The following is a 24,811-nucleotide window of genomic DNA, read 5'->3' as shown; positions in this document are numbered from 1 at the left end:
CCAGTTTCCTAAAACAACCCTCTTGTGTTCCAGCACCCACTTGGATGCTGGTTCCTCTTTTAAATGCATCCTTGTGTCAGTGTTTTGTCAGGAGAGCCGCCTCGCCGTCGTCTCTGAATGATCCACTGGACGGAGATATCCAGGCCTTCCTCACTGAGGAAGACCAAACTGCACACTTACGATGACCTCACTAAAGTCAACCCAGTGACCCCAACAACAGTAAAGCCAACGGAAACCACCCAATTCCCTACAGACAAGATGTAGCTGACCTCAGAGCAAGGCAGGAATTGTAGTTTTCCAAACAAAGGCCACCAGACACGTGTTAAAATTCCCATTGTTTTAACATTTCCCAATATTCAAAACGGTTTCAAAGAACCCCCGTGGATATGGGTTAGTGAGTGGCGCATTTTCCGTCCTTGTCTCCTCAGTGCTGAAGTTTCTGCAGGCCAGATACAGACTGCAGGGTGTTCTACACCCATGCTGGATGCACCCTGGTGGCCCTCAACCCCTTCCAGCCTGTTCCACGACCTGTACTCCCAGAATGTGGATGCTGGAGTATCACTGTGGCTCCTCAGCCTCAGGTCCAGTAACGACAACATCTCAGCACTTGCTGCCCTCGCTTGAGTTGAACTAATGTATGTGCGCCCTCGAAGGGGCGGCGGGTGGTTTCTGTGTCCAGAGCAATAATTCGGGGTTAAATCGGGCGGTAATTGCAAACCTTTCACATTTCATCTTCATATTTCTGAAGCCAGCTTCACACTGCTGTACTGGCTCACCTCATCCGTACCGGGATCTTCCAGTCACCTGATTTATCTTTAAACAGGAGTTCAAAGCCACACGTCTTCATCGTGGCTGAGGAAGCCTACAGGAACGTTCGTGGTCAGCTGATCCAGTCACAGTCCCGGTGGTCAGCGGTGAGAGCGGAGGGCTGGGAAGGGTAAGCAAAGTGTGAGACGCAATTGAAAAGCAAAACTGAGGATCTCCTCCGTTCAATGACAGTCAGGGAATTCCTCCACGTTATTTCCGACTGTACACGTCCATAGAACGGGAATTAATACTGTAGAAGTGTCCGGGACCACCCGGGGGGATTGTTTGTTCTTGAGTGATCGAGCTTTCCAGGTGCCATCAGCTCACTCTCCGAGGGCCAGGTATCGGGTGGGGCCTGGACCGGCAGCCGAGGGCCACGTATGGGTGGGGCCTGGACCGGCAGCCGAGGGCCACGTATGAGTGGGGCCTGGACCGGCAGCCGAGGGCCACGTAATGGGGTGGGGCCCTGGACCGGCAGCCGAGGGCCACGTATGGGTGGGGCCGGACCGCAAGCCGAGGGCCCACGTATGGGTGGGGGCCCTGGACCGGCAGCCGAGGGCCAACGTATTGGTGGGGCCTGGACCGGCAGCGGAGGGGCCACATATTGGTGGGGCCTGGCCAGGTATCGGGTGGGCCTGGACCGGCAGCCGAGGGGCCACATATTGGTGGGGCCTGGACCGGCAGCCGAGGGCCACATATTGGTGTGGGCCTGGACCGGCAGCGGAGGGGCCACGTATGGGTGGGGCCTGGACCGGCATCCGAAGGGCCACATATGGGTGGGGGCCTGGACCGGCAGCCGAGGGGCCACATATTGGTGGGGCTGGACCGGCAGCCGAGGGGCCACGTATGGGTGGGGCCTGGACCGGCAGACCGGGGCAGGTATCGGTGGGGGTCTGGACCGGCAGCCGAGGGCCACGTATCGGTGGGGCCTGGACCGGCAGCCGAGGGGCCACGTACGGTGGGGCCGGGACCGGCAGCCGAGGGCCACGTATGGGGGGGCCTGGACGGCAGCCGAGGGCCACGTATGGGTGGCATATCAGTGTTTAATTACTGACCAACACTGCACACGCTTTACTAGAGTCGGCTTCCAGAATGTGAGAAGGAGAATAACCCTCATTTGTAGCCATCATGGATCATGTGACCTGTAGAGTGGATCACATAGTAGTAGCAATGATCCTGCTGGACTGAGAATGTAACTTTTTGTAGACGTGGAACGTCTCGATGCCTGATGAAGTATTACGCACTGTGGCAGCCTCGTCCTCGGTGGATCAGAGTCAGGACACAGTGGAGAGGATAGAGAGGAGGGTGCTGGACTCCAACCCCATCATGGAAGCCTTCGGTGAGGGAACCGTTTAGATCAGATTTACAGCTGTAGAACCTTCAACTGAGCGCTGACTTGTAGGCAACGCCTGCACCCTGAGGAACAACAACAGCAGCCGCTTTGGGAAGTACATCCAACTCCAGCTGGACAGGTGATTACACAAGCTGTAGCTAATCTGCACGTTGATGATGAGGTGATGATGAGTTAATCTGCTCCACATGCTATTCTTACCTGAAGTTCTCAGCTGCTGGTGGGAGCATCTGTGCAGACATATTTGCTGGAGAAGACGCGGGTGGCCTGCCAGCCCGTCAACGAGAGGAACTTCCACATCTTTTACCAGGTTGGTCAGCGGCGCGCAGGAGGACAGTGATGGGTGATGAGGAGGCTGAGGGCTCGCTGTGTTTCAGATGATGAATGGAGCCACAGAGCTGCAGAGGAGGAGTGGAAGTGAGTGGGCACGGCCAGAGGTTTGCATGGCTGCCAGCGTCTGAAAAAACCCTCGAAGGTGAATCTTCTCGTCTGTAGAGGATCTTTGTTTCTGTTGTGGGCGCACAGTTGTAACTGCTGCCCGTTTATAGAGGATGGTTTTCAGGAGACGCTGGAGGCAATGGGCCACCTGGGCATCTCTGCAGGAACCCAGAGACAGATATTTAAGGTAAGGTTGCTGAAGACCTGCTTCTGTTGGCACATTCCTTAGAAACAAACGCAATTCTGAACGGCCTTGCAGATATTAGCCGGGATTCTGCAGCTCGGAAATGTGACTTTCTCCACGTCTTTGGATGAGTCGCAGCCTTGCAGCCTCGATGAAGAGTCCAAAGGTAGGAGATGGGATTTTCAGATATTCAGCCACAAACCCTTAATAAACCCTGTTATCAATCATAAGGCCGCCCTGGGTAACATGAGAATAAACACATTGGACAGTTTGGTTTTTGTTGGTGCCACATGGACCTTTTTTTGTTCTGCTTGTTTCTGCTGCTCCAGACTTCTTACAGGGGGCTGCTGAGCTGCTGTGTGTCTCTGCTGAGGAGCTCCAGACGTGTCTGAGGGTGAGGACGTTGCAGGCCGGCAAGCACAGCCTTGCAAAGCCATGTTCCCAGGCAGAGAGCAGCACCAGGAGGAACTGCCTCGCCAAGGTCACCTACGCCCGGTAAGAGCGCCACGCTCCTCAATATTCAGAGTTCCGTGTTGCGTGTTCTCCATCTGCTGGCCATAATCGTCCTCTCCTGACAGGCTGTTTGAGTGGCTGGTCACCTTCATCAACAACAGCATCTGTGCAGACGCGTCCGTGTGGACTAACTTCATCGGTAGGCCCGTTTTCACTGGGGTGGATGCTTGTGTTCTAGCTCACCTGGACACGTTGATGAGCGTTTCCTGTTTGCAGGAGTTCTGGACGTGTACGGCTTTGAGTGCTTTGGCGTCAATAACCTGGAGCAGCTGTGCATCAACTACGCCAATGAAAAGCTGCAGCAGCACTTCGTAGCTCACTATCTCCGAGCCCAACAGGTAAAGCAGCTTCTCTCGTCCCCATCGGTGGGCAGGAAAGGCAGAAACAAGGCAACTTTAGAATGTAAGGATAGCAAAGTTCTGCTTCGGTATCAGTGGGGTGTTTAAAACTTTGTGATTGATTATTTATAAGGACAACAATTGCACAATTAATCAAATAAGTGAAATATTAGTCACAGCCCTGGTATCCCTACATACAGTAGTTCCTCTCCTCCTCTCTCCTCCTCTCCTCTCTCTCCTCTCCTCTCCTCTCCTCTCCTCTCCTCTCTCTCTCTCTCTCCTCTCCTCTCCTCCCTCTCCTCTCCTCTCCTTCTCTCCTCTCTCTCCTCTCTCTCCTCCTCTCCTCTCCCTCTCCTCTCTTCCTCTCTCCTCTCCTCTCCTCTCTTCTCCCTCTTTCTTCTCTTCCCTTCCTCTCCTCTCCTCTCCTCTCCTACTCTCCTCCCCCCCTCCTCTCCTCTCCTCTCCTCTCTTTCTCTCTCCTCCTCCTCCTCTCCCTCTCCCTCTCCCTTCCTCTCCCCTCTCTCTCTCTCCTCTCCCTCCCCTCCCCTCCCTTCCTCTCCTCTCTCTCCTCTCCTCTCCCCCCCCCCATCAGGAGGAGGGTCCCCCTACATGAGCCTGGTCCTGCTCAGGTTTCTTCCTGTTAAAGGGGAGTTTTTCCTTGCCACTGTTCCTTGTCTGGGGTCAGGCCCTGGGATTCTGGAAAGCGCCTTGAAACAATTTTGATTGTATAAGACGCTATATAAATAAAGATTGATTTGATTTAAACATTGGCAACATGACGTATGTGAGGTTTAGGCAACTATTGATGTTCTGCAATCAAATATCTAAATATTTTTGCACCACTTATAGCTGCATGTTATTGTCTGCCTGTCCCAGGAGGAATATGTGTCAGAGGGGTTAGAGTGGTCCTTTGTGAAGTATCAGGACAACCAGAGCTGTCTGGACCTCATGGAGGGAGGCCCCGTCGGTGTCTTTTCGCTCCTTAATGAGGTACACAGCTCGCTCTGTTCCACTGGGTTTGTCCCCGAAACAGCTGAAGAAGGTTGCGTTTCCCCGCAGGAGAGTCGTCTGAACCGAGCCTCCGACGCACAGACTCTCCGGGTTCGCTTGGAGAAGGAGCTCAGTAATAACCCCAGCATCAGCTGGGACAGGTTCAGCAGGGAGCCGCACTTCACCGTGGCCCATTATGCCGGTGGAGTCAGCTACCAGATACAGGGAATGGTGGAGAAGAACAAGGTGCGTAGAGGAGCCTGCTCACTCCTGTTGTAGTGACATCACAGGGGCAGCAGCTCATCTGGTGTTACAGGATCCCGTCCCTCCAGAGCTCATCAGCCTGCTTCTGAAGTCGGACGTCCCGCTGCTCCGCCACATCGTCTCTGGCAAGGATCCCAAGGACCAGAGCACCAAAGAGCTCAGTAAAGTGACGGTGGTCTCCAAATTCAAGGTAGGCGCTCCACTGTTTGAAAGAGGCAGGGTCTTTCCTACGTTATGAGACACGGCCTTGTTTAAGAGGAGGGTGCGCCAGGTCTGAGCTGAAAGACTCCTCCTGCCTCACCGTAGAACTCCCTGGAGAGCCTGATGAAGATCCTCCACAGCACGACGCCTCACTACACCCGCTGCATCAAACCCAACCCAGACTGCCAACCAATGACCTTCCAAGAGGAGCAGGTGGGTATTCTACACGCCTGACGGCAGCAAGGGTTGACCGTGTTCTAATGGACGGGTGTTGTCAGGTGACCTCCCAGCTGAGAGCCTGTGGGATCGTGGAGACTATTCATATCAGCGCTGCTGGATTTCCAATACGGTAATAAATGTCTGTTTGAACACTCTGAGCGGGTTCCTTTGTTTTACTGGTCTTCTGTTTAACAGGATTCCTTTCAAAGACTTCCTGCAGCGTTACGGAATAATTGGAAAACACTCGGGTTCCAAATCGGGTGGTGATTCTGCTGATCACGGTAATGACGGATTATAGCAGATTCTAATGATGCTCTGCTTTTCTTCGTGATTCACTATTCTAAATGGGTTCCTTTATTCTCTCTTCTCGGGGCTGTTTTCATCTAGCGTATAAAAACTGGCGTTTCTCCTAAAACGAGCAGATCTTATGACCTTTGCAGGTAAATGCATGGCTGGAGCAGCTCTGCATGGCCTGCTACATTTAGTCCTCGTTTCTAGTCGCTGCCTGCCTGAAGTCACTTAATGGGAACTGAGGCAACGGTCACAGCTCCGGGGTCAGATTTGATGATTATCCTTTATTCACACTAGTTGGGCTCCATCTGATCAAATCAAAGCTTGACAGAGCTGTTAGCATGTTCGTAGAGTAGTGGGGAGCTCAGCCTCTTCACCTGTGATCGGCGCATGCAAATGCTCTCATTTTCTTCTTCTTTCGTTCATCTAATTTCTAATTTTGTCGATATAAAACCGAATCTCTAGATTCTTCTGGAGCTCTATCTGATGTGCTTCATTTAAAGGGCTCACGGGTGTGAAGGAAGCGTGCCAAGAGGTGAAGAAACTGCTCCGTGTGGTTTTCCAGCACACACAGAGGGACCTGTTGATCGGCCTTGACCAGGAAAGGCACAACGCGCTGGTCCACTGTGGGAGGACGAAGGTGTTCCTCAGCCAGCCGATGGTCAGTACGCCCTTTAAAATGACGGAAAGCCTTGAACGGTGAGAGAACTGACCTGCCTGGCTGTTGGGCAGCTGCATCTGCTGGAGGATCGAGGAAGACGATCCTGTCTCGGTGTGCCTTCACCATCCAGTGCTGCTGGCGGCGGTACCGGCGCCGCCGACACCGTTGCTGCCAACAGTCTGCCACCCTGATCCAAGCAGGTAATCTCTCCATCGGGTTTCTGCTGGTTCTGACCTGGCTGTCTGGGCCACAGGAAGCTTGTGTGGATCTGGTTCCAATCCCTGAAGCTTATTTGATTAACCACGAGTTAGTCCCTCCTGCTACAGCAGCTAAAGATGCTAAAGTGTGTCGTGCCGTCTGCAGCGGTGCGGTCGTGGCTGGTCAGGAGGAAGCTGAGGAGGTGGGACAGAGCAGCTGCCGTCATCCAGAACACCTGGAAAAAGTGGAAGGTGAGACTCACAAGAGTGGCTGTGAGCATCCTCCCATGCATGCTAGCGGAGCTCTTTTAGCCTCTGCCTCCGTTTGTAAGCAACAACGTCCGGCATCTTCAATACTGACTCAATGTTCCCATTGTTGTTGCTATAATGTGTCACATTTACTGTGGTGATATTTATCTGTCACTGGAACTGATGAATGTGTTCTGTGGATTCCACGGACGCCTTTTCTGTGTCAGACTCTATTAAAATCCCTGGCCGAGGCCGAGCTGGACGATGCCAAGGACCTAGCAGAGGAAGATCCTCCTGGTTTGACCCCTGTTGTGAGGGAGCGAGGCTCGGTGCAGCTCTCCCACATCCAGGAGCCCGTCACAGTGCGAGGGTGGCCCATGGGCCTGGCCCTGGCCTCGGCCCCGTCCATTACCGTGTCTATGACGGCCACTGGCCTCCAAAAGATGATGTCTGTGATGGCCTCCCTCAACCTGCCCTCCAGGAGGGGGGAGTACAAGGTTGAGACCAACCAGTGCACACGGGAACTTGCCTCCATACGCGCTCAACCAAAGGTGAGCATCCCCCCCCCCGCCAGCTGATCGCACCCTGTTTCCTGTTTTCCTTGTTGGAGCTGAGTCAGCACATTTCTGCCACCCAGGGATCGGTGAAGCTGCACTGTCAGCGGTCGCCACTTCTGTATGCCGACCGGCAGCCAGACCTAAAAAGTGACGTGACCGGGTTCAACGAGATCCTGCTGGAGAAGACGCTGTGAGAGGCACTGGCCCACGTGCACAGCTGCTCTTCCTGGAACCGACGCTGACGACAACCAGCAATTTAAGAGGGAACCTGGCTTTGTTCTGACTGTGGTACAAACAGGCCACGCCTTTATTGCAGGCTGTCATCTAAGAGCATCTTAAACGGGTTTGTTGACGTCCGTCTGCAGCCTCCGAGTGGCGCCGCTGCTGTATCTGGGGTCCTGCTGGAGTCTTAAAACAAGCAGCGCGGGTCCGTAAAGACCTGTGTTTGATGGAGCCGCGTTAAACCAAAGAGCTGCTAGCTTTAGCACGCTGCCATCCGTTCCAGACTCGTAGACTTGTCGTTCTACGCGATACATGTCGTGATCCTTTTTAAAATGACTTTGTAATCGATGCAGGGAAAAATGCAGCAGGTTTTGCACACGTCTAAATCCACGCACAGGATGGCGCCAAGGACGTCGTAAAATGTAGAGATTTTATAAGAACTGTCAGGTTGGTGTCGCTGCTCTCTGATCATTATGGGTTGTATATGTGCAGTGTCTTCACTTAAATGTGCTGCAGGCCAAAGCAACAAGACCAGCACAGTTAAACATACCAAAGTCTCTTCTCCAGAGAAACACATTTTAGAATTCGTGATTTCTGTATTAAAATACCGTCTCCTACTACACTACAGTTAGGGTCAGCGGTCGGTACCGCCGGACGCTGCAAGACCTGGAAGTAACTTCAGTCCATACTTTTACTGGATTAAATGTGATTGTTCAGGCTCTTTATTTCACCCACCGTTTGTCATTTTACAGACGTTTAGGAAGGTTTTGTGGATCCAGTTTATCAGGATGTTCTTGAGCTGCAGCTCTTACGACACCGTGACATAATGTACTTACATTACGGAAATACTTATATGAAAATATATTTCAGCGTTTAAACACTAAAACCACTCTGCAATTAAATATATCGCTACAGAAAGTGACTTCAAAGATGTTTTATGTTAAGAATTCATGAACTCTTTCTCTATTTAGTCATCACTGGGTGTTATTCTTCCACTTTGTACAATTTTCAAACACTGATCTGAAAATTCTGTGAAGAGCGGCTCGTGCATGGCGCCCTTCATAGCCTCACACTTCCTGTCTGCACTGTCGATGGAGCGCAACAGCCGTCTCAGATGTGGGTTGCACAGCAGATCTCTCAGCTCTTTGGACCGACCTGTCATCAGGAAAAAGCAAACTCAGCATTTCATCTTGCACGGAAGCGAAGGCAGCGAAGGTGAGAATGAATGACCACCCAGGAGCTGCAGCCTCTGCACAGGCACTTGGTCGGTGACGTCATCTTCAGCCAGGAGACCCTCGGCAGTCCAGGGCTCTGTGGACACACACCTTCAATATATGCAGATATTCTACATTCTGAGTCGGTTCTGGCTTTTCCAGGCCTCCCCGGCAGCAGCAGGCGCTGATATTTCTACATATGCGGTGGCCAAAACATGGAACGCTGCGAGTTAATGTAGTAAAGTGTGTAAAACATGAGGTGGAAGGTGTGGGACAAAGGCATCATACTGGTGTTTGGACCCAGCGGGGGCTCCGGGGGGCCTGCTGCTCTGAAGGAACACACACCTCTGTGGACATTAAGGAGAGGACGTTAGCAGGGTTTGATATCATATAATCATATAGAAAAGGTGCCGTTTACCTTTGTGCCTCTTGAAACAGACAAGTGAACAACTGTTGGCAGATAAATGGAATTGTGTTACATTCTCTGACTAACCCGTTATGCGACATAGATCATCCTTTCATCAATACATAAATCCCATCTTTGATGGATGGATTTGGAATATGGAAAGTCGCGTATGAGCAGCGGGTTTGAGCCGTGCGGGTCGCCGTCCCATGTGGTCCAAACATCAGATCTTATTTTCAAGACAAATAAAGTGTCAGACGTCTGTGAATAGACCCAGAATCCTTCTCAATTGGCAAGCTCCTGTTTTAAAGAGGCTGAACACCGATACGCTGGAGCAGCTTTAGCCGTCTAAATGAATCCCAACATATCTTCCCAGTTTATGGTTGTTCTCAGCCTCCCAGTAACTCTTTTAGTCTGCTAAAATAACCCCAGACATGGCCGAACATCTCGGGGTGTGCTGGAGAAACTTACTATCTGACGTTACAGGCTGGACACCGGTACTTTGGTGTGTGTTCGCTACACACGTCACACACCTTCATCTCCACGTTTGATCCCTCTGATGCTGGGCTTTCTTCTTCTTCGTCTTCTTTTTCTTCTTCTTCTCCTAAAGAATGTTGCAAATTAGGCGCGAGAACGCGGTTTGCTGCCCTCTGCCGGTCATAATTAAAATGCACCGAGTGAAATAAAGTCTCAGAATGTCTTTTGTTTGTATTTTTTTTTTTCTTTTATTTGGCAGCTTGCACATTTGCTTTTCATTGTCTGTAGACCTAAGACACTTGGTCCGAGTTGAGTTATGTCCACATGGAGCCCTTTAAAGGACTTTCATTTACCAGAAATGATTAGATTGTCCAGTCCCTGTTTGCCTAAAACAATGAGAAACAGGCTCGAACAGCTTTTGCTTTGCCTGTTTGTCCCCCTTTTTAATAAAAGTAGCATTAATTGTTGAATATTGTTTTAGAACAGGGCTGCTTCGCCAGATGCCCTGCAGCCATTACCTCTGGAGCGCATTAGTACGCAACAGAACAGATGATTGTGATGGCCTGGAAATAAGAGGGCTCCATTTAAAACCTGCACAAGTCCTGGTTGGTATCGGCTCACTGCCCTGCTTGCCAGTGTCTGAACCAGTTCACTTGTGAGTCACTGTGCACAAACATTTCCTTTTTCTGCGTGTCCTCAGGCAGAAAGCCAATATCCACATCCTTCGCCTTGGGTGTGCCTGCCTTCTAAAAAAAAACACCTATATTTCATCATATAACGGTCAGAATACGTTTTTATCAAAGTGTAAGCAAGGACAATATGATGCAAATGTGTTTTAATCACATTTATTTCAATAGAATTAAAATCCAGCACGTCTTCTGCACCCACAGAAGTGACTAAACGCGCGTTATAGCTATGAAGCACACACACCAATGACCTATAAAACAGGAACTATTCTTGCACAGGCGGTAACTTGAGAGCCAAAGATCTAGTTGCAGGTTAGTGTGGAATGTTGAGCCGTTTAACGACCGCCTGCGGGGCAGCGGGAGTCACAGGCTCCGTTCGGTGGGTCGGGGAAGGCAGAGACGACACTCGAGCACCACGGTCAACACCACAGACACCGGTCAGGTCCACATCTAGAGGGAAATAAGAAGAAGGCCATGAAGCGAGGGCCGCTGCGGGATCCGGGTCAGCACGGCAGCAGGCGGGCCGCCGGGGTAATGCCGCAGCAACACACCTGCACCGCTACCTGCCGCGGAAACACCCTGCACCTCTACACCTCACCTGGAGAAGCGAGGGGGGCCCTTACGACGGCGAACTCTTGGTCCTTCTGCGCTTCATCTCGCTGTTCTGAAATTTTTCCACGATCTTCCTCTCGTGTCCTGCGGGGCTGTGGCGGTTCGTGTTCAGCTCGATCTCCCTCTTGGTCCTGCCTTTGCCGCGCGCGTGGCATGAGTATTCCATCAGATTATAGTAATCGTATTGATCGTAATATGCCTCTTCGAAAGAGACCAGCCTCTCGATGTCTGTCGCCATTTGGAGACGGAATACTGCAGCTTGTCGGGTCGACGAGTCTCGGAGCGAGTAAACAAGTGATGTCACCCTCTGTTTATATTCGCGCAGTCACGTGATCGCGCTCGCCTCTGACTCCCTTGTAAATAGACTCTTCTTGACGTTGTTTAAATAAACACTGAGCCTAACATGGTTTTATTTTTTGATGAATTTTGATAAACATAATTATAGCAGGTCGCCCAAAGAGGATTATGAGGATTTAATTTTGACTCTTGCAAACTAATACCGATACTTGGTATTGTATCGCGTCAACCGTTTTCGTATCTTTATTTTAAAGCGTGTCGCGTGAACGAGGATGAAAACTAATTGAGCTCAATGTGGGCGAAAGGATGTAAAGATTTAAGTGGTGTGTGCTGTATTGTCGCTGCGTCATGAATAAAAACAGCTAACAGCGCAGCCACATCGCTGCTGTTTCCACAGGTTGTTGTCTTGAACGCGCCCTGGCTGGGTTCCCGCGCCCCTCCCCTCCCCGCGCCCCGCCCATCGCCCCGCCCATCGCCCCGCCCCCGGCGTCGCGGAACGTGGTGACGCAGAGTCCACGTCGCAGCTGTGTGTCGCAGGCGAGCTCCCTGCGTATGTATGCGTGTCTCCAGCCAGGCCAGACAGCGATGGCGGCGCCCGTCCTGAGAGTATCCACCCCTCGGTGGGAAAGAATAGCCCGGGTCCTCGTGTGCCTCCTGGGCATACTGCTGTCTCTGTACGCCTTCCACGTGGAGAGGGAACATGCTCGGGATCCCAGTTATAAGGCTTTGTGCGACGTCAGTAGCTCCATCAGCTGTTCTAAAGTGTTCGGCTCCAGGTAATTTGAATTCCGCAAAGAGCGCTCAATGGAGCCGCTATTGTGGCGGTCTGGGAGGGGAACCGCAGGTTTAACTGTCTGCGCGAGCGTTTAGGGCGGGAGCGGGAGCGGGAAAGCAGCGCTCTCCTGCCCCTGATGCCCGCGTCCCTCCCCGGGCTCCCTCCAACATCCGAAATAAGACACATTATTAGCCGGGTAGCCTAGCTGCTAGCGCCGCTAGCCGTTAGCAGAGCCCATTGAGGACTACTAACTAACCCATAGTCGCGCTTCAACTACTCCTCGGTCACCTCCTGACTAATTCTGTCGTTTACCGGTTTGGAGCGGCTGTCCTCGCGCACGCTAAAGGGAGGAGTAGTTCCGAACACCGGCTCAAGAACAAAGTTATGGTTAGCTTGCGAGTGTGTGTGTGTGTGTGTGTGTGTGTGTGTGTGTGTGTGTGATGGTGCTGGTTCTGGTTCAACTCCATCGAGCCGAACTGAGCCAGTTTAAGGTCATCCCGGACAGAATGATCCTTTCACCGCCTGGCACGCGCTGCCCCTGCCGTCAGCTGCCAGTCCCTTCGGTGTCAGACCCCCCCCCCCCCTTGGCTCCTGAAGGGGGAGCCACCCGGAGCACGGGGGAACCCCGTCTGGGTGGCCCCCTGTTGGGTCGGGACTTTGTTAGCAGACGGATCAACGGCTCAGGTGGGAAATGACCCGAACCCAGGGAAGACTGAGCCCAGGAAGATTGGGCTGGTTCTGAAGAAACCCGTCGGACACGTTGAGTGGAATGTAGCCTGTCAAGAAGCGGAGCTGTTTGTCAGGAGGGTGTTGCAGCGCGTTCTGTTCCTTTGTGGCTGAAAGTTTGTCACCAACCGCGTGTGTGTGTGTGTGTGTGTGTGTGTGTGTGTGTCCGCTTTATCCCTGTTAATATTTGATGTTTCACCACTAGAATTATGAGGGGAATGACACCATCCCGCTGCTCTGATGAAGTGTTGCCTTTTTATTGTAAATGTGAGCCAAAGTGTTCAGACCCGGTTTCCACCCACCCTGGACGTGGTGGGCTTTGGGTGAAGGTTCTGAGGCAAACCCAACCCGGCACCTTCTGCCCAACACCGGCCCCTCTGCTACGCTTCCGTCTCCTCTGTCTTATCAGAATTCATTGATTTTCTGAACTGGCAGTACAGTAATGGACCAGTTGAGTCAGGTTTTCCCCAGAGTTCTGCTGGACGGGCCTGTCGGAACCGTTCAGCAGCTGGTGGAGACGTTTGCTGTTGCTGCCTCCACCGCTCACGTGTCTGTGTGCTTTGGGGGCCGAGGATTTGGACTCTTGGGCTCCATTTTTGGGAACGACAGCGCACTGAACCAACCCAACAGCGTCTACGGGATCGTCTTTTACGCCTTCCAGCTTTTACTAGGTAAGATGGGCCGGAGCGGGACCGGAGCGGCCCGACCCAAACGCTACACTTGACTAATGCCAGCTCACATGACCGTCACATCAGTGGCCACAAATAGTGGTGCTATTACACGGAGGAAGGCTTTATATCACACTCACTTCCTGTTTCTGCCCGTCTGGTTCTGACACACACTCTCGTCTGGCCTGGGGCTCCCTGGGTCACATGACCCCCCCTCCCCAGTTGGGATGACCTCATTTAAGGTCGTCTCACCAGTAACTAACCCTTAATGTTGCCACCAATCAGAGTCAAAGTGCGGGTGACTCCGGCGGCCTGCTGGTGGCGCCGCCACGGGCCGGCGCCACCACGGGCCGGCGCTGTGGCCGGGAGCGCTCTCTCTCTTCATGTCTGTGCTGCAGCTCTGTCTAAGCTCTCCTCTCTTCTCCGGCTCCAGGAATGACGGTCAGTGCGATGGCGGCCCTGATCCTCATGACCACGTCCATCATGTCGGTGGTGGGCTCGCTCTACCTGGGCTACATCCTCTACTTTGTCCTCAAGGACCTGTGCGTCATCTGCGTCACCACGTACGCGCTGAACTTCATCCTTTTTGTCCTCAACTACAAGCGACTGGTTTACTTGAACGAGGCCTGGAAGCAGAAGCTCCAGGCCAAGCAGGACTAAGCTGTTCAGAACGGCAGTGAAAAATCAAATAAACAAACAACAACGTCAAAAAAAAAAAGAACAAACACGTGACCTCTGGCCATTTGAATTGCCTCCAGGAGACCTTGCTTCCAAACAATGTTTCTGCTGCTGTGTTTCAAAAATAACCCAAGCGTGGGGCCCGGTACCTCGGCGTGTCACGCGTGGAGGCTTCTGCCAGGATGACGGCCTCTTAAATTTCCTTTAACCTTGAGTCCGCGTGGGACGGGGCTGGTGGAGCCCCGGTGGGGGCGCCGCGCCCCGGCCAGGAAGGATGGAGCACATGTGAACAAAAAGGTGTGGGTGGAGGGGGAGCAGGAGGATGGAGGGGGTGTGGAGGCCCTGGTCCTGCACAGCAGCAAAGCACCTAAATAATCAGGTCCCAAATTTAACAACCCCTTCCCAAATTGTGCCGTTTGGAGACGGAAGTCTGCCCGGATCTGCGTGAAGGATCCCACTCGTACCGATGGAGGCGTTTTTGCTTTGTTTCTTCACGTGTGGCATGTTTGTGTCTGAAGGGACCGCTGGAGTCCAGAGAGGAGGACGGGGGAGGTCCCGCACACAGCTGCTGAGCAGTGCTCCAGTCTAGGCTGGGACGGACCAGGACGTGATCAGCTGGTCCTCCTGGGTGGAGGAGGCAGAGGATGAGCTCGGGACATCTTCTGCCCTGCACTCCTGGTCAGGCGTGCACGTCAGCGTCGTTCGGGATTCTTCCGGTTATTCGCCAACGTTAGCGCGAAGGCGCCCTCGCTCTCGTCTGAAACGCATCCCTGACCAGCAAACGTGCCTGGAGGAGGGCGACGGTTCTTCTGTGTTCCGGTCCTGGTCCCGTTGAGCTGTCACAGGTGCAAGGCTTTATTTTTGTGACCACTCTTTTGTAACTGAAGGTACCAGCGAAGTGTTCCTCCCTCCTCAACGCTGCTGAGGTGGAGAAGGTTGCTCCTACAGCGTCCCGCACCTTCCCCTTGTGTCCACCTCCACGCTTTAGTTCCTCCTCTTTGCTTTAGTTCCTCCTCTTTGCTTTAGTTCCTCCTCTTTGGTTCTCACCTGAGCCCGACTGTGACGGTGATCTTTCCGAGCTGAGTTGCAGCAGTTCTTCGGCGGGACGCCAACAAAAGTGACGAGGACAAACGATTCTGAAGGACCAGGCGTCCGTCCAGAAGCCATATGTGGAGGCGGGAGGATCCAGCAGAGCCGTCCGGGCGGCTTCCTGGAGGCAGGTTCTGGTCCACAGTTGCTCTTCTGCCCCAGAGAGGAGCGACACCGGACCCGTGCAGAGGTCCGGACCCGTGCAGAGGTCCGGCTCTGACGGCCGTGGTGACCTCGTGATGGCGGGCAGGGGGAAACTGGCCGTTTCCCTCTGGTGGGCTCAACGCCGCCTGTGGTTCTGCTGTTTTTGCTGCTGTGTGACGTCTGTCTGGTCCATCCACACGTATGAAGATAGAGGAGCCTTCACGTGCACGTGCACATGCACCACCCATTGAGAGGTTTTCACAGATTTAGCTTAAAGGAGACCATCGCAACTGATGATAAACCAGCCAGGAAGAGCCGACTTTCCCCATGACTGGTGGCCGTGGCCCAGCATGCATCAGTGCTGAGCCGTCTGCCGCCACACAAACGCTCCGTTTTTCCCTGAGACGCAGCGAAGGATGAGGAGCAGCCAGCTGCCTGACGTGGAGCTCCTGCAGCTCCCACGCGCCTGTTAGTGGTTCTCATTCATCAGCAGATGCAGAGCATCACACTTGGAGCCGCGCGGAGCTTCACGTTTGGTGCGGAGCTTCACGCTTGGAGCCCTGCGGAGCTTCACGTCTGGAGCCACGCGGAGCTTCACGCTTGGAGCCTGCGGAGCTTCATGTTTGGTGCGGAGCTTCACGCTTGGAGCCGTGCGGAGCTTCATGTTTGGTGCGGAGCTTCACGCTTGGAGCCGTGCGGAGCTTCATGTTTGGTGCGGAGCTTCACGCTTGGAGCCCTGCGGAGCTTCACGCCTGGAGCCACGCGGAGCTTCACGCTTGGAGCCTGCGGAGCTTCACGTCTGGAGCCACGCGGAGCTTCACGCTTGGAGCGCGCGGAGCTTCACGTCTGGAGCCGTGCGGAGCTTCATGTTTGGTGCGGAGCTTCACGCTTGGAGCCCTGCGGAGCTTCACGCTTGGAGCCCTGCGGAGCTTCACGCTTGGTGCGGAGCTTCACGCTTGGAGCCGCGCGGAGCTTCACGCTTGGTGCGGAGCTTCACGCTTGGAGCCGTGCGGAGCTTCACGCTTGGAGCCCTGCGGAGCTTCACGCTTGGTGCGGAGCTTCACGTCTGGAGCCGTGCGGAGCTTCACGCTTGGTGCGGAGCATCACACTTGGAGCCGCGCGGAGCTTCACGTCTGGAGCCGCGCGGAGCTTCATGCTTGGAGCCCTGCGGAGCTTCACGTCTGGAGCCCTGCGGAGCTTCACGTCTGGAGCCGCGCGGAGCTTCACGCTTGGAGCCCTGCGGAGCTTCACGTCTGGAGCCGCGCGGAGCTTCACGTCTGGAGCCGTGCGGAGCTTCACGCTTGGAGCCACGCAGAGCTTCACGCTTGGAGCCACGCAGAGCTTCACGTTGGAGCCCTGTGGAGCTTCACGTCTGGAGCCACGCAGAGCTTCACGCTTGGAGCCACGCAGAGCTTCACGCTTGGAGCCCTGTGGAGCTTCACGCTTGGAGCCACGCAGAGCATCACGCTTGGAGCCCTGTGGAGCTTCACGCTTGGAGCCCTGTGGAGCTTCACGCTTGGAGCCCTGCGGAGGCTTCACGTCTGGAGCCGCGCGGAGCTTCACGCTGGCAGGTCTGAAGCTGCCCGTGGTGGCGCTGAATTCACCCGCTACTCTCAGCCCAGAGGAACTAACTGCCCCTCCTTAACACCACCACCACCAAGAAAAGTGCCTCCTGTTGGATCAGCAAGCGCGGCTCCGCCCTCTTAAAATGATGCATCCATCATGCGGAATTGAAAGGTCCTGTCGCACGTCTCTCCCCTCAACCTGGACACATGTTCAGACCAGTCCTGCTCCTGCTGCTTCCCCACATCATTTGAAGGTCAAACCCCTGATTTCAGGACCCCCCTGGGGACTCCCCTGTGGAGGAAGGCTCACCGGGCACCTCTGCATTGCCAAATCTGTCTTGTGTCATTTTCAAATGTGTTTTCTTGTGGCAGTGTTACAGGAGCGGCAGGAAGGAAGGTGTTCAATCCATCGCACTGAAGGGAAGTTCCTGGAAAAGGGTTTTTAATTGTGTCGTTGTCGTGTGGAAATGATCTACCATTAAAACATTCCCTCAGAAGCTTCTCACCACATGATTTCTTCCAGAGTTTCACCATTCTCATGACCCCATGTGGAGGGGGTCACCTGAGGGTCACAGCCAGGTCGGCCAAGCAATTGGGACAGCTGGTTCTTATGCTGGGCCAAACGGGCCTCCTGGTGCCTCCAGTTCTCAGCAAGTGCACGAAGGACAGTTGTTCTTGGTGTGCAGGTTTATTTTAGAAAAGTAGTTACTCACACACACAGGGAATGAAACGCACAGAGAAGCCAGTTTAGGGGAAGGTCGCACCCCCGTTCAGGTGCATCCAGAGGCTTTAATGACACTGGAATGTCACATTTGATCATCAAAATCTTCATCTATCAGAAGTGAAAAGCAACGTTCCAACTAAAGGCACTAGAAGCTCTCGTAGCAGCATCAAAAATGCTCTTTGGTTCTAAAAATGACACGTGACCACGTTCACCAGCATTTTCCATAAGGACAGTGCTTCATGGGGGGGGTCATTGTGAGCAGGGGGTACTTGGTCCAGGGAGGCAGGCGGCCCGTTTCATTGGCCAGCGCCCAGTATCGCTCTTTCAGGAGGAAGGCGGCGGCTTTGGGCTTGCCGTTGTCTGGTGAACACCCCCTTCTTGTTTCCCACCACTCGTGTGACACCTGCAGACAGAGAAGAAATGATGAGGCCACAGAGGAGCATCACACACACCAGGGCCCCGGGGGGGCCAGCAGAGGGCCCCGGGGGGCCAGCAGAGGGCCCCGGGGGGCCAGCAGAGGGCCCCGGGGGGCCAGCGGTTCTACTGTCTGAATGGCCCAGGTCCACCACTGTTTCTACGGCTTTATGAAGCGTTCCTGCTCATGAGCCTTTCGTTCACCTGTGGGAGGTAATCCTCTAATCTCGTCAGCGTCAGACGCTAACGAGCGGGGGTTTATTGTTCGGCAGCAGTAATCTAGGATCTGCAATAACTCCTGGCACATTAGAGGAGCAGGAAACTCCTGACTCGGCCTGTTCCCTCCACAGCTCCTCCAGCTGTGCCTCCACAGGTGAGTCCAGCTGCAGCTACCTTGAGCGGTCATGAAGTCAGCGAAGTTCCAGATGAGTTCTCCGACGACGTACTGCTTCCTCTTCTGGTCAAAGGCACTGTGGTAGCTCCTCAGCACCTCCTTCTGGTACTCCTCTGTAAACATCATGGGTGGATCCTGCAGAATGGACGAAAAGCCCCTTCAGCTGCTGGGACAGGGAGCAAACCTGAGGCTGGGACCCCAGAAAGACAAGTGTGACGCGTGCTCACGCTGTGAAGGCCCGCCACGGCGTCGGCGCCGTATTCACTCTGGATGATGGGCTTCCTGTACAGCGAGTACCAGTTGTCGAACTGGGTGTTGAGCTGGATGCCGATGACGTCCAGGTGGCCCGAATCGTGTGGTACCAGGAGAAATAGCTGTTCACACAGACGACGTCCACGTAGGGGGCCTGAGGGGGCAAACACAGGGGGTCCGGGGGTTTACCTTTGTGTAAACGGGCAGGTTGTGTTCAGGTTGTGCCCCCGCCCCCATCCCCCCCCACACACACACACACACGAATGCCAACATGTCAGCAGTGGCTGCAGCGCCGCCTGCAGGCGCCCTCGAGTGATGCACAAACTTCTGTTTAAAATTACGTTCAAAATATTCATCTTCTAATCCCAGTTTGATCCCTGAACTGCAGTTGACCTCTGACCTCTGACCACACCCACAGCTGGCTGCCAGCTGCCAGTGGGGTTTAACCTCGGCTCAACGAAAAACCCCGATAGATGACGCCGATACTTTGATGAGGATTCGTGCTGACGTCCGACACGCTGCTTTAATAAACCAGTGTAATAAAGCGCTGCTTTAATCAACCAGATTACCAGTTATTTTGGGATCACGCCCATATCGGACGGAGGTCAACGCTACCCCTTTGTCTCGGCCGTAGTTGCTGCTGGTGACGTAGGTGACGGGCCGGGTGGGGTCCAGAGCTTTGGTGTGTTCAATCAAGGTCCTGTTAAAAAGAATCCAATGATGAAAGCGTCCGGATTACTCTGGCACGTTCGCCGCGCTCGTGTCGGCGACCCCGTCCAAGCTGAGCAGCACTCACTTGAAGTAAAGCCCAGCAGGGGGCATCTCCGACGCCGGTTCGTTGGCCACGGACCACATGACCACGGAGGGATGGTTCTTGTCCCGCCGCACGAGCTCATCCATGACGAACAAGTGGTGTTTGAGGGAGGCGTTGCCGAAACTGCGTCTAAGGGTCAGAACACACCGGATGAGAGTCGTCACCTCAACACGTGGTCTCATGGGATCAGCTGCCCCAATAACCCTCCGACGGATCCCCTCACGCCCAGCGGCTCAGGCAGGAAGCAGCCGGCGTCCAGCTGGAGCCGTTACCATCCAAGAACCCCCGTCCGAGGCCACGGTTCCGGCCCAGAGTCTCGCAGGGGCCTGCAGCACCAGTGGCCGAAGGCCGTCAGGAGAACCGGTCCAGACGCTCCACAGCAGCCTGACGTTGTTGCGTAATATCGGGCCTGAGCGAGCCTCCTAACGAGAACGTTAGCGGACTGGGCGGACGTCAATGTGACGACTCGGCAAAAACACGCACAGCTGTGGGGATGGCGCGCTGCTTTGATCTTTAATGAAACACAACTTTTAAATTATATGTAGCCGGAAATTGTCCTGTGCAAAGGCGGTCGTGGCGTGAGCGTGCACGGGCGTGCACGGCGTGCTCACCAGCCGGGATCAAGGCTTTACTGCCCGCGTTAGGCCTCATTGACGTGGCTATAACCGTGTTATAACACAGGGACACTCACATGTCTTTGATGCCCACCCCCGGGCACTCGTCGATGACCACGATGCCATGGGGTCACACATCTGCAGGATCTCCTCGGCGTAGGGGTAGTGGCTGGTGCGGAACGAGTTGGCCCCCAGCCACTTCAGCAGGTTAAAGTCTTTGACCACCAGGGGCCAGTCGAAGCCTTTGCCCCGCACCTGAAGAGCGAGGGAGAAGAAAGAGGTTCAGAGGCTGGAACGAGGAGGGAGGAGCTCCTGCTGCTCCTGCTGCTCCCGCTGCTCCCGTCACATCGTAGTCCTCGTGCTTGTTCACGCCGTGGAAGTAGAAGGGCCTGTTGTTGATGAGGAACTGGCTGCTGCTCACGTTGACCGTGCGGATCCCCACCGGCAGCGTGTACACGTCCTCAGAGGCCGCCAGCAGCCGCACCTACGCAGCAAAAGCAAATGGTCAGGGAGGCGTCTCAAGGGTCCGGAGGAGGATCCGACCGCTCAGTTTCTGCCTTTTTGGGCCTCCGAACGAGACCAAAGTCAACGAGAGGCAGCGGTTTGTGGGAGGAGCCTGCTGGACTGGCTGGTCCTACCTCCAGAGAGTAAAGGTAACCCGGACTCTCGTGCATCAGGTACGGCCACCACAGCTTGACGTCGGCCACTTTGAGAACGCCGGCTTGCTCGCTGGAGGTGGCCACCGAGCGCCCGTCTTTGTCCACCAAGTCCACCTTCATGCTGAACGTGGAGGCGCCCTGGACCCAGACTTTGTATTTCACGAACCCTGAAGACAGGAACGGGGAAGCACACGCAGTCTCTGGTCAAGGGTCACGGGCAGATGAAGGTCCTGCTGGTGCCAGGAGCTGCCTGTTCACCTGTGCTGTCCAGGAAGTCCGTCACCACGGTGACGTCATCGATATATGCTCCGGGGTGGTGTAGAGCAGCACTGACCGGTGGAGGCCGGCGTAGTTGAAGAAATCAAAGTTGATGTTTTGCACGAAAAACCCTTCGGGATACCTGTTCCAGGGAGATGGTTGGGGTCACCATGGGAACATGGCTCAGAGCTTCAGCCCGACACCCCGACCAGAGCGGGGACACTGGGAGCTTACTTGGTGCGGTCGTCCATGTGCTGGATCATCCCTGGAGGAAGCGTCTCCAGGGTCAGAGTGTTGTTAACGGCGATGGTGATCCTGCACGCGGTCGGGTCGCCGCGGACGACGCTGCCGATCTCGGCCTCAAAGGGAAGGTGGCCGCCTTCGTGCTCCGTCACCTTCACCCGTTCACCCACTGCAACCACGTCAAACCTTTACACGTTGAACGCTCTCGTGAGCGCGGCCGTCCTCTGGGCCCTTACTCACCACTACAGAGCGATAGTGAGCGCTTCCCACACGGAGGACCAGTCGGGTCCCATCACCGGCGACCCAGCGGGCCGGCACCAGCACCTCCCGCTCATACCACACCCAGCCGATGAAGTCCCTCAAGCTGGAGTCCTGCGTGATGTCGTTGTAGCTGGCAGGGACGGGCATGTCCACCACAGGGCCGCTCTGCAGGACAGCAACACCCTGAACTCACCTCAAACATGAGCAGCAACTGGAGCAGCAGCTTCCACAGCACAGGGACAGACGCAGCCACACATTTCACAACAGGAACCGTGTCCAGTTCCTGGACAGATGTCCAAGCATTGGTTTTACACTGCGACCTGGAGGGACATTTACCCCCATGACGCAGGGAAGGACAAAGGACACTGATAACTGCGGTGCAATGTTCTGTTACCTCCTCCAGACGGGCTTTGTACCACGCTCTCTCGAAGCCCTGATTCCTGTTCGGGGACATGTCGGCCCTGAACTTCCACAGGCCGTTCAGCTCCTTCACCTCCCTGGAGGAGGTCTCCCGGGGGAACAGCATGCCGGAGTCCAGGGGACACCCGCACCCCAACACCGTCAACAAGCACAGCAAACGAAACATCCCGCCCAGGACCAGCACAGCCGCACACGCTCGCAGCTGCTGACTGGCGAACTTATGCTCCCGGTCACGTGACTAACAGCGTCAGCTGACAGCTTCGGTGCTGCGTTCAATGCTATCGGGAAACTCTCAACCGGTTCAGGAGTACTGTACTCTTGGAGCCGCAATAATGTGCAAGAAATTAAACAGAAATGGCGAATATTTTCCATGTGATTTAAGATTATTTCGATTTAAATTTGATTGTGGGGTTGCTAACATTTATATTGATCATTTTAATGGAACGGACACCACAACATGACACTGAACGTCACGTTGCGTGATGCGTCCGCCCCCTGGTGGCCGATGCGGGAATAACACAAGTGATGGTGACAGACAGCAGGAACTCATCTTATGAAAGTGCATTAAATGTTTCATTTGCAACCCCAACAGATTAACTTAGCGTGTGAGTGGTTCTGGACTTTGAAAGGTTCAACTTTAAACTGAATATTTAATAAATAAATAAAAATCTTTCACTTCCTGGTAAAAATTCCCAACGACTTCTGCACATCTGGACCCTTTAATTTCAGTCCGTGCTTCTTTGGAAAAGTGTTGTCTAACTTATATTGGAATTTTCCATCTGAGCTTCTGTGGATCGTCTTGATCGTTGGGCCCTAAAACTGCCCCGACTCGGGGCAACTTCCTCCAGCTTCACATGCTTCTAGTCCAAAAGAATGTCCTCGTCACGTTATAATCACTGGAATAGAGCAAAAATGCTTTTAAAGTTTAAGTTTAAAGTGCTTTTTTAAATGCTTTTAAAGGTTGATCCAATATGTTTCAGACATGAAAGGAACCGCGTTCCCCAAATGTACGTTTATACTGACGTTTATACCGAAATACGTTTAATACGAACGCAACGTGAGCAGTGACGTCACGCCAACCTTTAACGCTAGATGGCGCGAAAGACTCAATATTCTGTAAAGGGGAGCAAAAGGAGGCCTGACGCACACACACCACACACACACACACACACACACACACACACACACACACACACACACACTTTCTCTTCAGGTCCATGATGCCTGAACGTCCACGTGTCCAGCCTGCTGTCCATGTGTCCTGCCTGCTGTCCACCTGTCCAGCCTGCTGTCCACGTGTCCTGCCTGCTGTCCATGTGTCCTGCCTGTTGTCCACGTGTCCTGCCTGCTGTCCACGTGTGCTGCCTGTTGTCCACGTGTCCTGCCTGCTGTCCATGTGTCCAGCCTGTTGTCCACGTGTCCTGCCTGCTGTCCATGTCCAGCCTGTTGTCCACGTGTCCTGCCTGCTGTCCATGTGTCCAGCCTGTTGTCCATGTGTCCTGCCTGCTGTCCACGTGTCCAGCCTTGTCCATGTGTCCTGCCTGTTGTCCACGTGTCCTGCCTGCTGTCCATGTGTCCAGCCTGTTGTCCACGTGTCCTGCCTGCTGTCCACGTGTCCAGCCTGTTGTCCACGTGTCCTGCCTGCTGTTCATGTATCCTGCCTGCTGTCCACGGTCCTGCCTGCTGTCCACGTGCTGCCTGTTGTCCACGTGTCCTGCCTTTTGTCCACGTGTCCAGCCTGTTGTCCACGTGTCCAGCCTGCTGTCCACGTTCCTCCCTGTTGTCCACGTGTCCTCCCTGTTGTCCACGTGTCCTGCCTGTTGTCCACGTGTCCTCCCTGTTGTCCACGTGTCCTGCCTGTTGTCCACGTGTCCTGCCTTTTGTCCACGGTCCAGCCTGTTGTCCACCTGTCCAGCCTGTTGTCCACGTGTCCTCCCTGTTGTCCACGTGTCCAGCCTGTTGTCCACGTGCCTGCCTTTTGTCCACGTGTCCTGCCTGTTGTCCATGTGTCCTGCCTGCTGTCCATGTGTCCAGCCTGTTGTCCACGTGTCCTGCCTGCTGTCCATGTGTCCAGCCTGTTGTCCACGTGTCCTGCCTGCTGTCCATGTGTCCAGCCTGTTGTCCATGTGTCCTGCCTGCTGTCCACGTGTCCAGCCTGTTGTCCATGTGTCCTGCCTGTTGTCCACCTGTCCAGCCTGCTGTCCACGTGTCCTGCCTGCTGTCCATGTGTCCTGCCTGTTGTCCACGTGTCCTGCCTGCTGTCCATGTGTCCAGCCTGTTGTCCACGTGTCCTGCCTGCTGTCCATGTGTCCAGCCTGTTGTCCACGTGTCCTGCCTGCTGTCCATGTGTCCAGCCTGTTGTCCACGTGTCCTGCCTGCTGTCCACGTGTCCAGCCTGTTGTCCATGTGTCCTGCCTGTTGTCCACGTGTCCTGCCTGCTGTCCATGTGTCCAGCCTGTTGTCCACGTGTCCTGCCTGCTGTCCACGTGTCCAGCCTGTTGTCCACGTGTCCTGCCTGCTGTTCATGTATCCTGCCTGCTGTCCACGTGTCCTGCCTGCTGTCCACGTGTGCTGCCTGTTGTCCACGTGTCCTGCCTTTTGTCCACGTGTCCAGCCTGTTGTCCACGTGTCCAGCCTGCTGTCCACGTGTCCTCCCTGTTGTCCACGTGTCCTCCCTGTTGTCCACGTGTCCTGCCTGTTGTCCACGTGTCCTCCCTGTTGTCCACGTGTCCTGCCTGTTGTCCACGTGTCCTGCCTTTTGTCCACGTGTCCAGCCTGTTGTCCACCTGTCCAGCCTGTTGTCCACGTGTCCTCCCTGTTGTCCACGTGTCCAGCCTGTTGTCCACGTGTCCTGCCTGTTGTCCACGTGTCCTGCCTGTTGTCCACGTGTCCTGCCTGTTGTCCACGTGTCCTCCCTGTTGTCCACGTGTCCTGCCTGTTGT

At 54.4% G+C, this 24,811-nt stretch overlaps 3 protein-coding genes and 1 pseudogene across 4 annotated transcripts; 2 read left to right on the top strand and 2 right to left on the bottom strand.

The window, feature by feature from the left end:
* The first annotated feature begins 1,298 nt into the window (after nucleotides 1–1,298).
* LOC115248689 (unconventional myosin-XIX-like) lies at nucleotides 1,299–7,454 on the top strand (annotated as a pseudogene).
* A 722-nt stretch (nucleotides 7,455–8,176) lies between these two features.
* LOC115248691 (zinc finger HIT domain-containing protein 3-like) lies at nucleotides 8,177–9,720 on the bottom strand. Of its 2 annotated transcripts, none has more exons than XM_029832450.1 (5): nucleotides 9,571–9,720; nucleotides 9,115–9,146; nucleotides 8,985–9,043; nucleotides 8,716–8,793; nucleotides 8,177–8,637 (listed from the first exon to the last, which is right to left on the bottom strand). In XM_029832450.1, the coding sequence occupies exons 1-5, from the start codon at nucleotides 9,636–9,638 to the stop codon at nucleotides 8,620–8,622; spliced, it is 255 nt and encodes an 84-aa protein (XP_029688310.1). In that variant the 5' UTR covers nucleotides 9,639–9,720; the 3' UTR covers nucleotides 8,177–8,619. The 2 variants fall into 2 exon arrangements, with proteins under 2 accessions (XP_029688310.1, XP_029688309.1); XM_029832449.1 differs by having other exon boundaries at nucleotides 9,633–9,685.
* A 1,957-nt stretch (nucleotides 9,721–11,677) lies between these two features.
* LOC115248692 (vitamin K epoxide reductase complex subunit 1-like protein 1) lies at nucleotides 11,678–14,508 on the top strand. The gene is made up of 3 exons (XM_029832451.1): nucleotides 11,678–11,949; nucleotides 13,236–13,343; nucleotides 13,774–14,508. The coding sequence occupies exons 1-3, from the start codon at nucleotides 11,724–11,726 to the stop codon at nucleotides 13,998–14,000; spliced, it is 561 nt and encodes a 186-aa protein (XP_029688311.1). The 5' UTR covers nucleotides 11,678–11,723; the 3' UTR covers nucleotides 14,001–14,508.
* Nucleotides 14,509–17,748: 3,240 nt separating this feature from the next.
* Nucleotides 17,749–22,110, bottom strand: LOC101077346 (beta-glucuronidase). The gene is given in 17 exon segments (XM_003970703.3): nucleotides 17,749–17,889; nucleotides 17,891–17,943; nucleotides 18,348–18,483; nucleotides 18,576–18,704; nucleotides 18,707–18,754; nucleotides 19,216–19,300; nucleotides 19,397–19,543; nucleotides 20,106–20,157; nucleotides 20,160–20,283; nucleotides 20,375–20,512; nucleotides 20,667–20,854; nucleotides 20,946–20,996; nucleotides 20,999–21,087; nucleotides 21,180–21,345; nucleotides 21,348–21,357; nucleotides 21,429–21,614; nucleotides 21,844–22,110. Coding segments are annotated over 17 exon segments (1,935 nt in total). The 5' UTR covers nucleotides 22,036–22,110.
* Nucleotides 22,111–24,811: the final 2,701 nt, after the last annotated feature.

The sequence above is a fragment of the Takifugu rubripes genome, unplaced genomic scaffold, assembly GCF_901000725.2.
Source record: "Takifugu rubripes unplaced genomic scaffold, fTakRub1.2, whole genome shotgun sequence".
NCBI classification, from domain to species: Eukaryota; Metazoa; Chordata; class Actinopteri; order Tetraodontiformes; family Tetraodontidae; genus Takifugu; species Takifugu rubripes.
The sequence above is the reverse complement of the archived record's forward strand: the minus strand, read 5'-3'. Positions and strand labels throughout refer to the sequence as shown.

Excerpts from the sequence above, each read along its gene's own strand:
- LOC115248692 (XM_029832451.1), top strand. The coding sequence starts at position 11,724 with ATGTATGCGTGTCTCCAGCCAGGCCAGACAGCGATGGCGGCGCCCGTC. Across the intron at positions 11,950-13,235 it reads TAAAGTGTTCGGCTCCAGGT|GGGGCCGAGGATTTGGACTC; the intron begins AATTTGAATTCC and ends CTGTGTGCTTTG. Across the intron at positions 13,344-13,773 it reads CGCCTTCCAGCTTTTACTAG|GAATGACGGTCAGTGCGATG; the intron begins GTAAGATGGGCC and ends CTCCGGCTCCAG.
- LOC115248691 (XM_029832449.1), bottom strand. Across the intron at positions 8,794-8,984 it reads CCCGCTGGGTCCAAACACCA|AGCCCTGGACTGCCGAGGGT; the intron begins GTATGATGCCTT and ends GTGTGTCCACAG. Across the intron at positions 8,638-8,715 it reads GCAGAGGCTGCAGCTCCTGG|GTCGGTCCAAAGAGCTGAGA; the intron begins GTGGTCATTCAT and ends TCCTGATGACAG.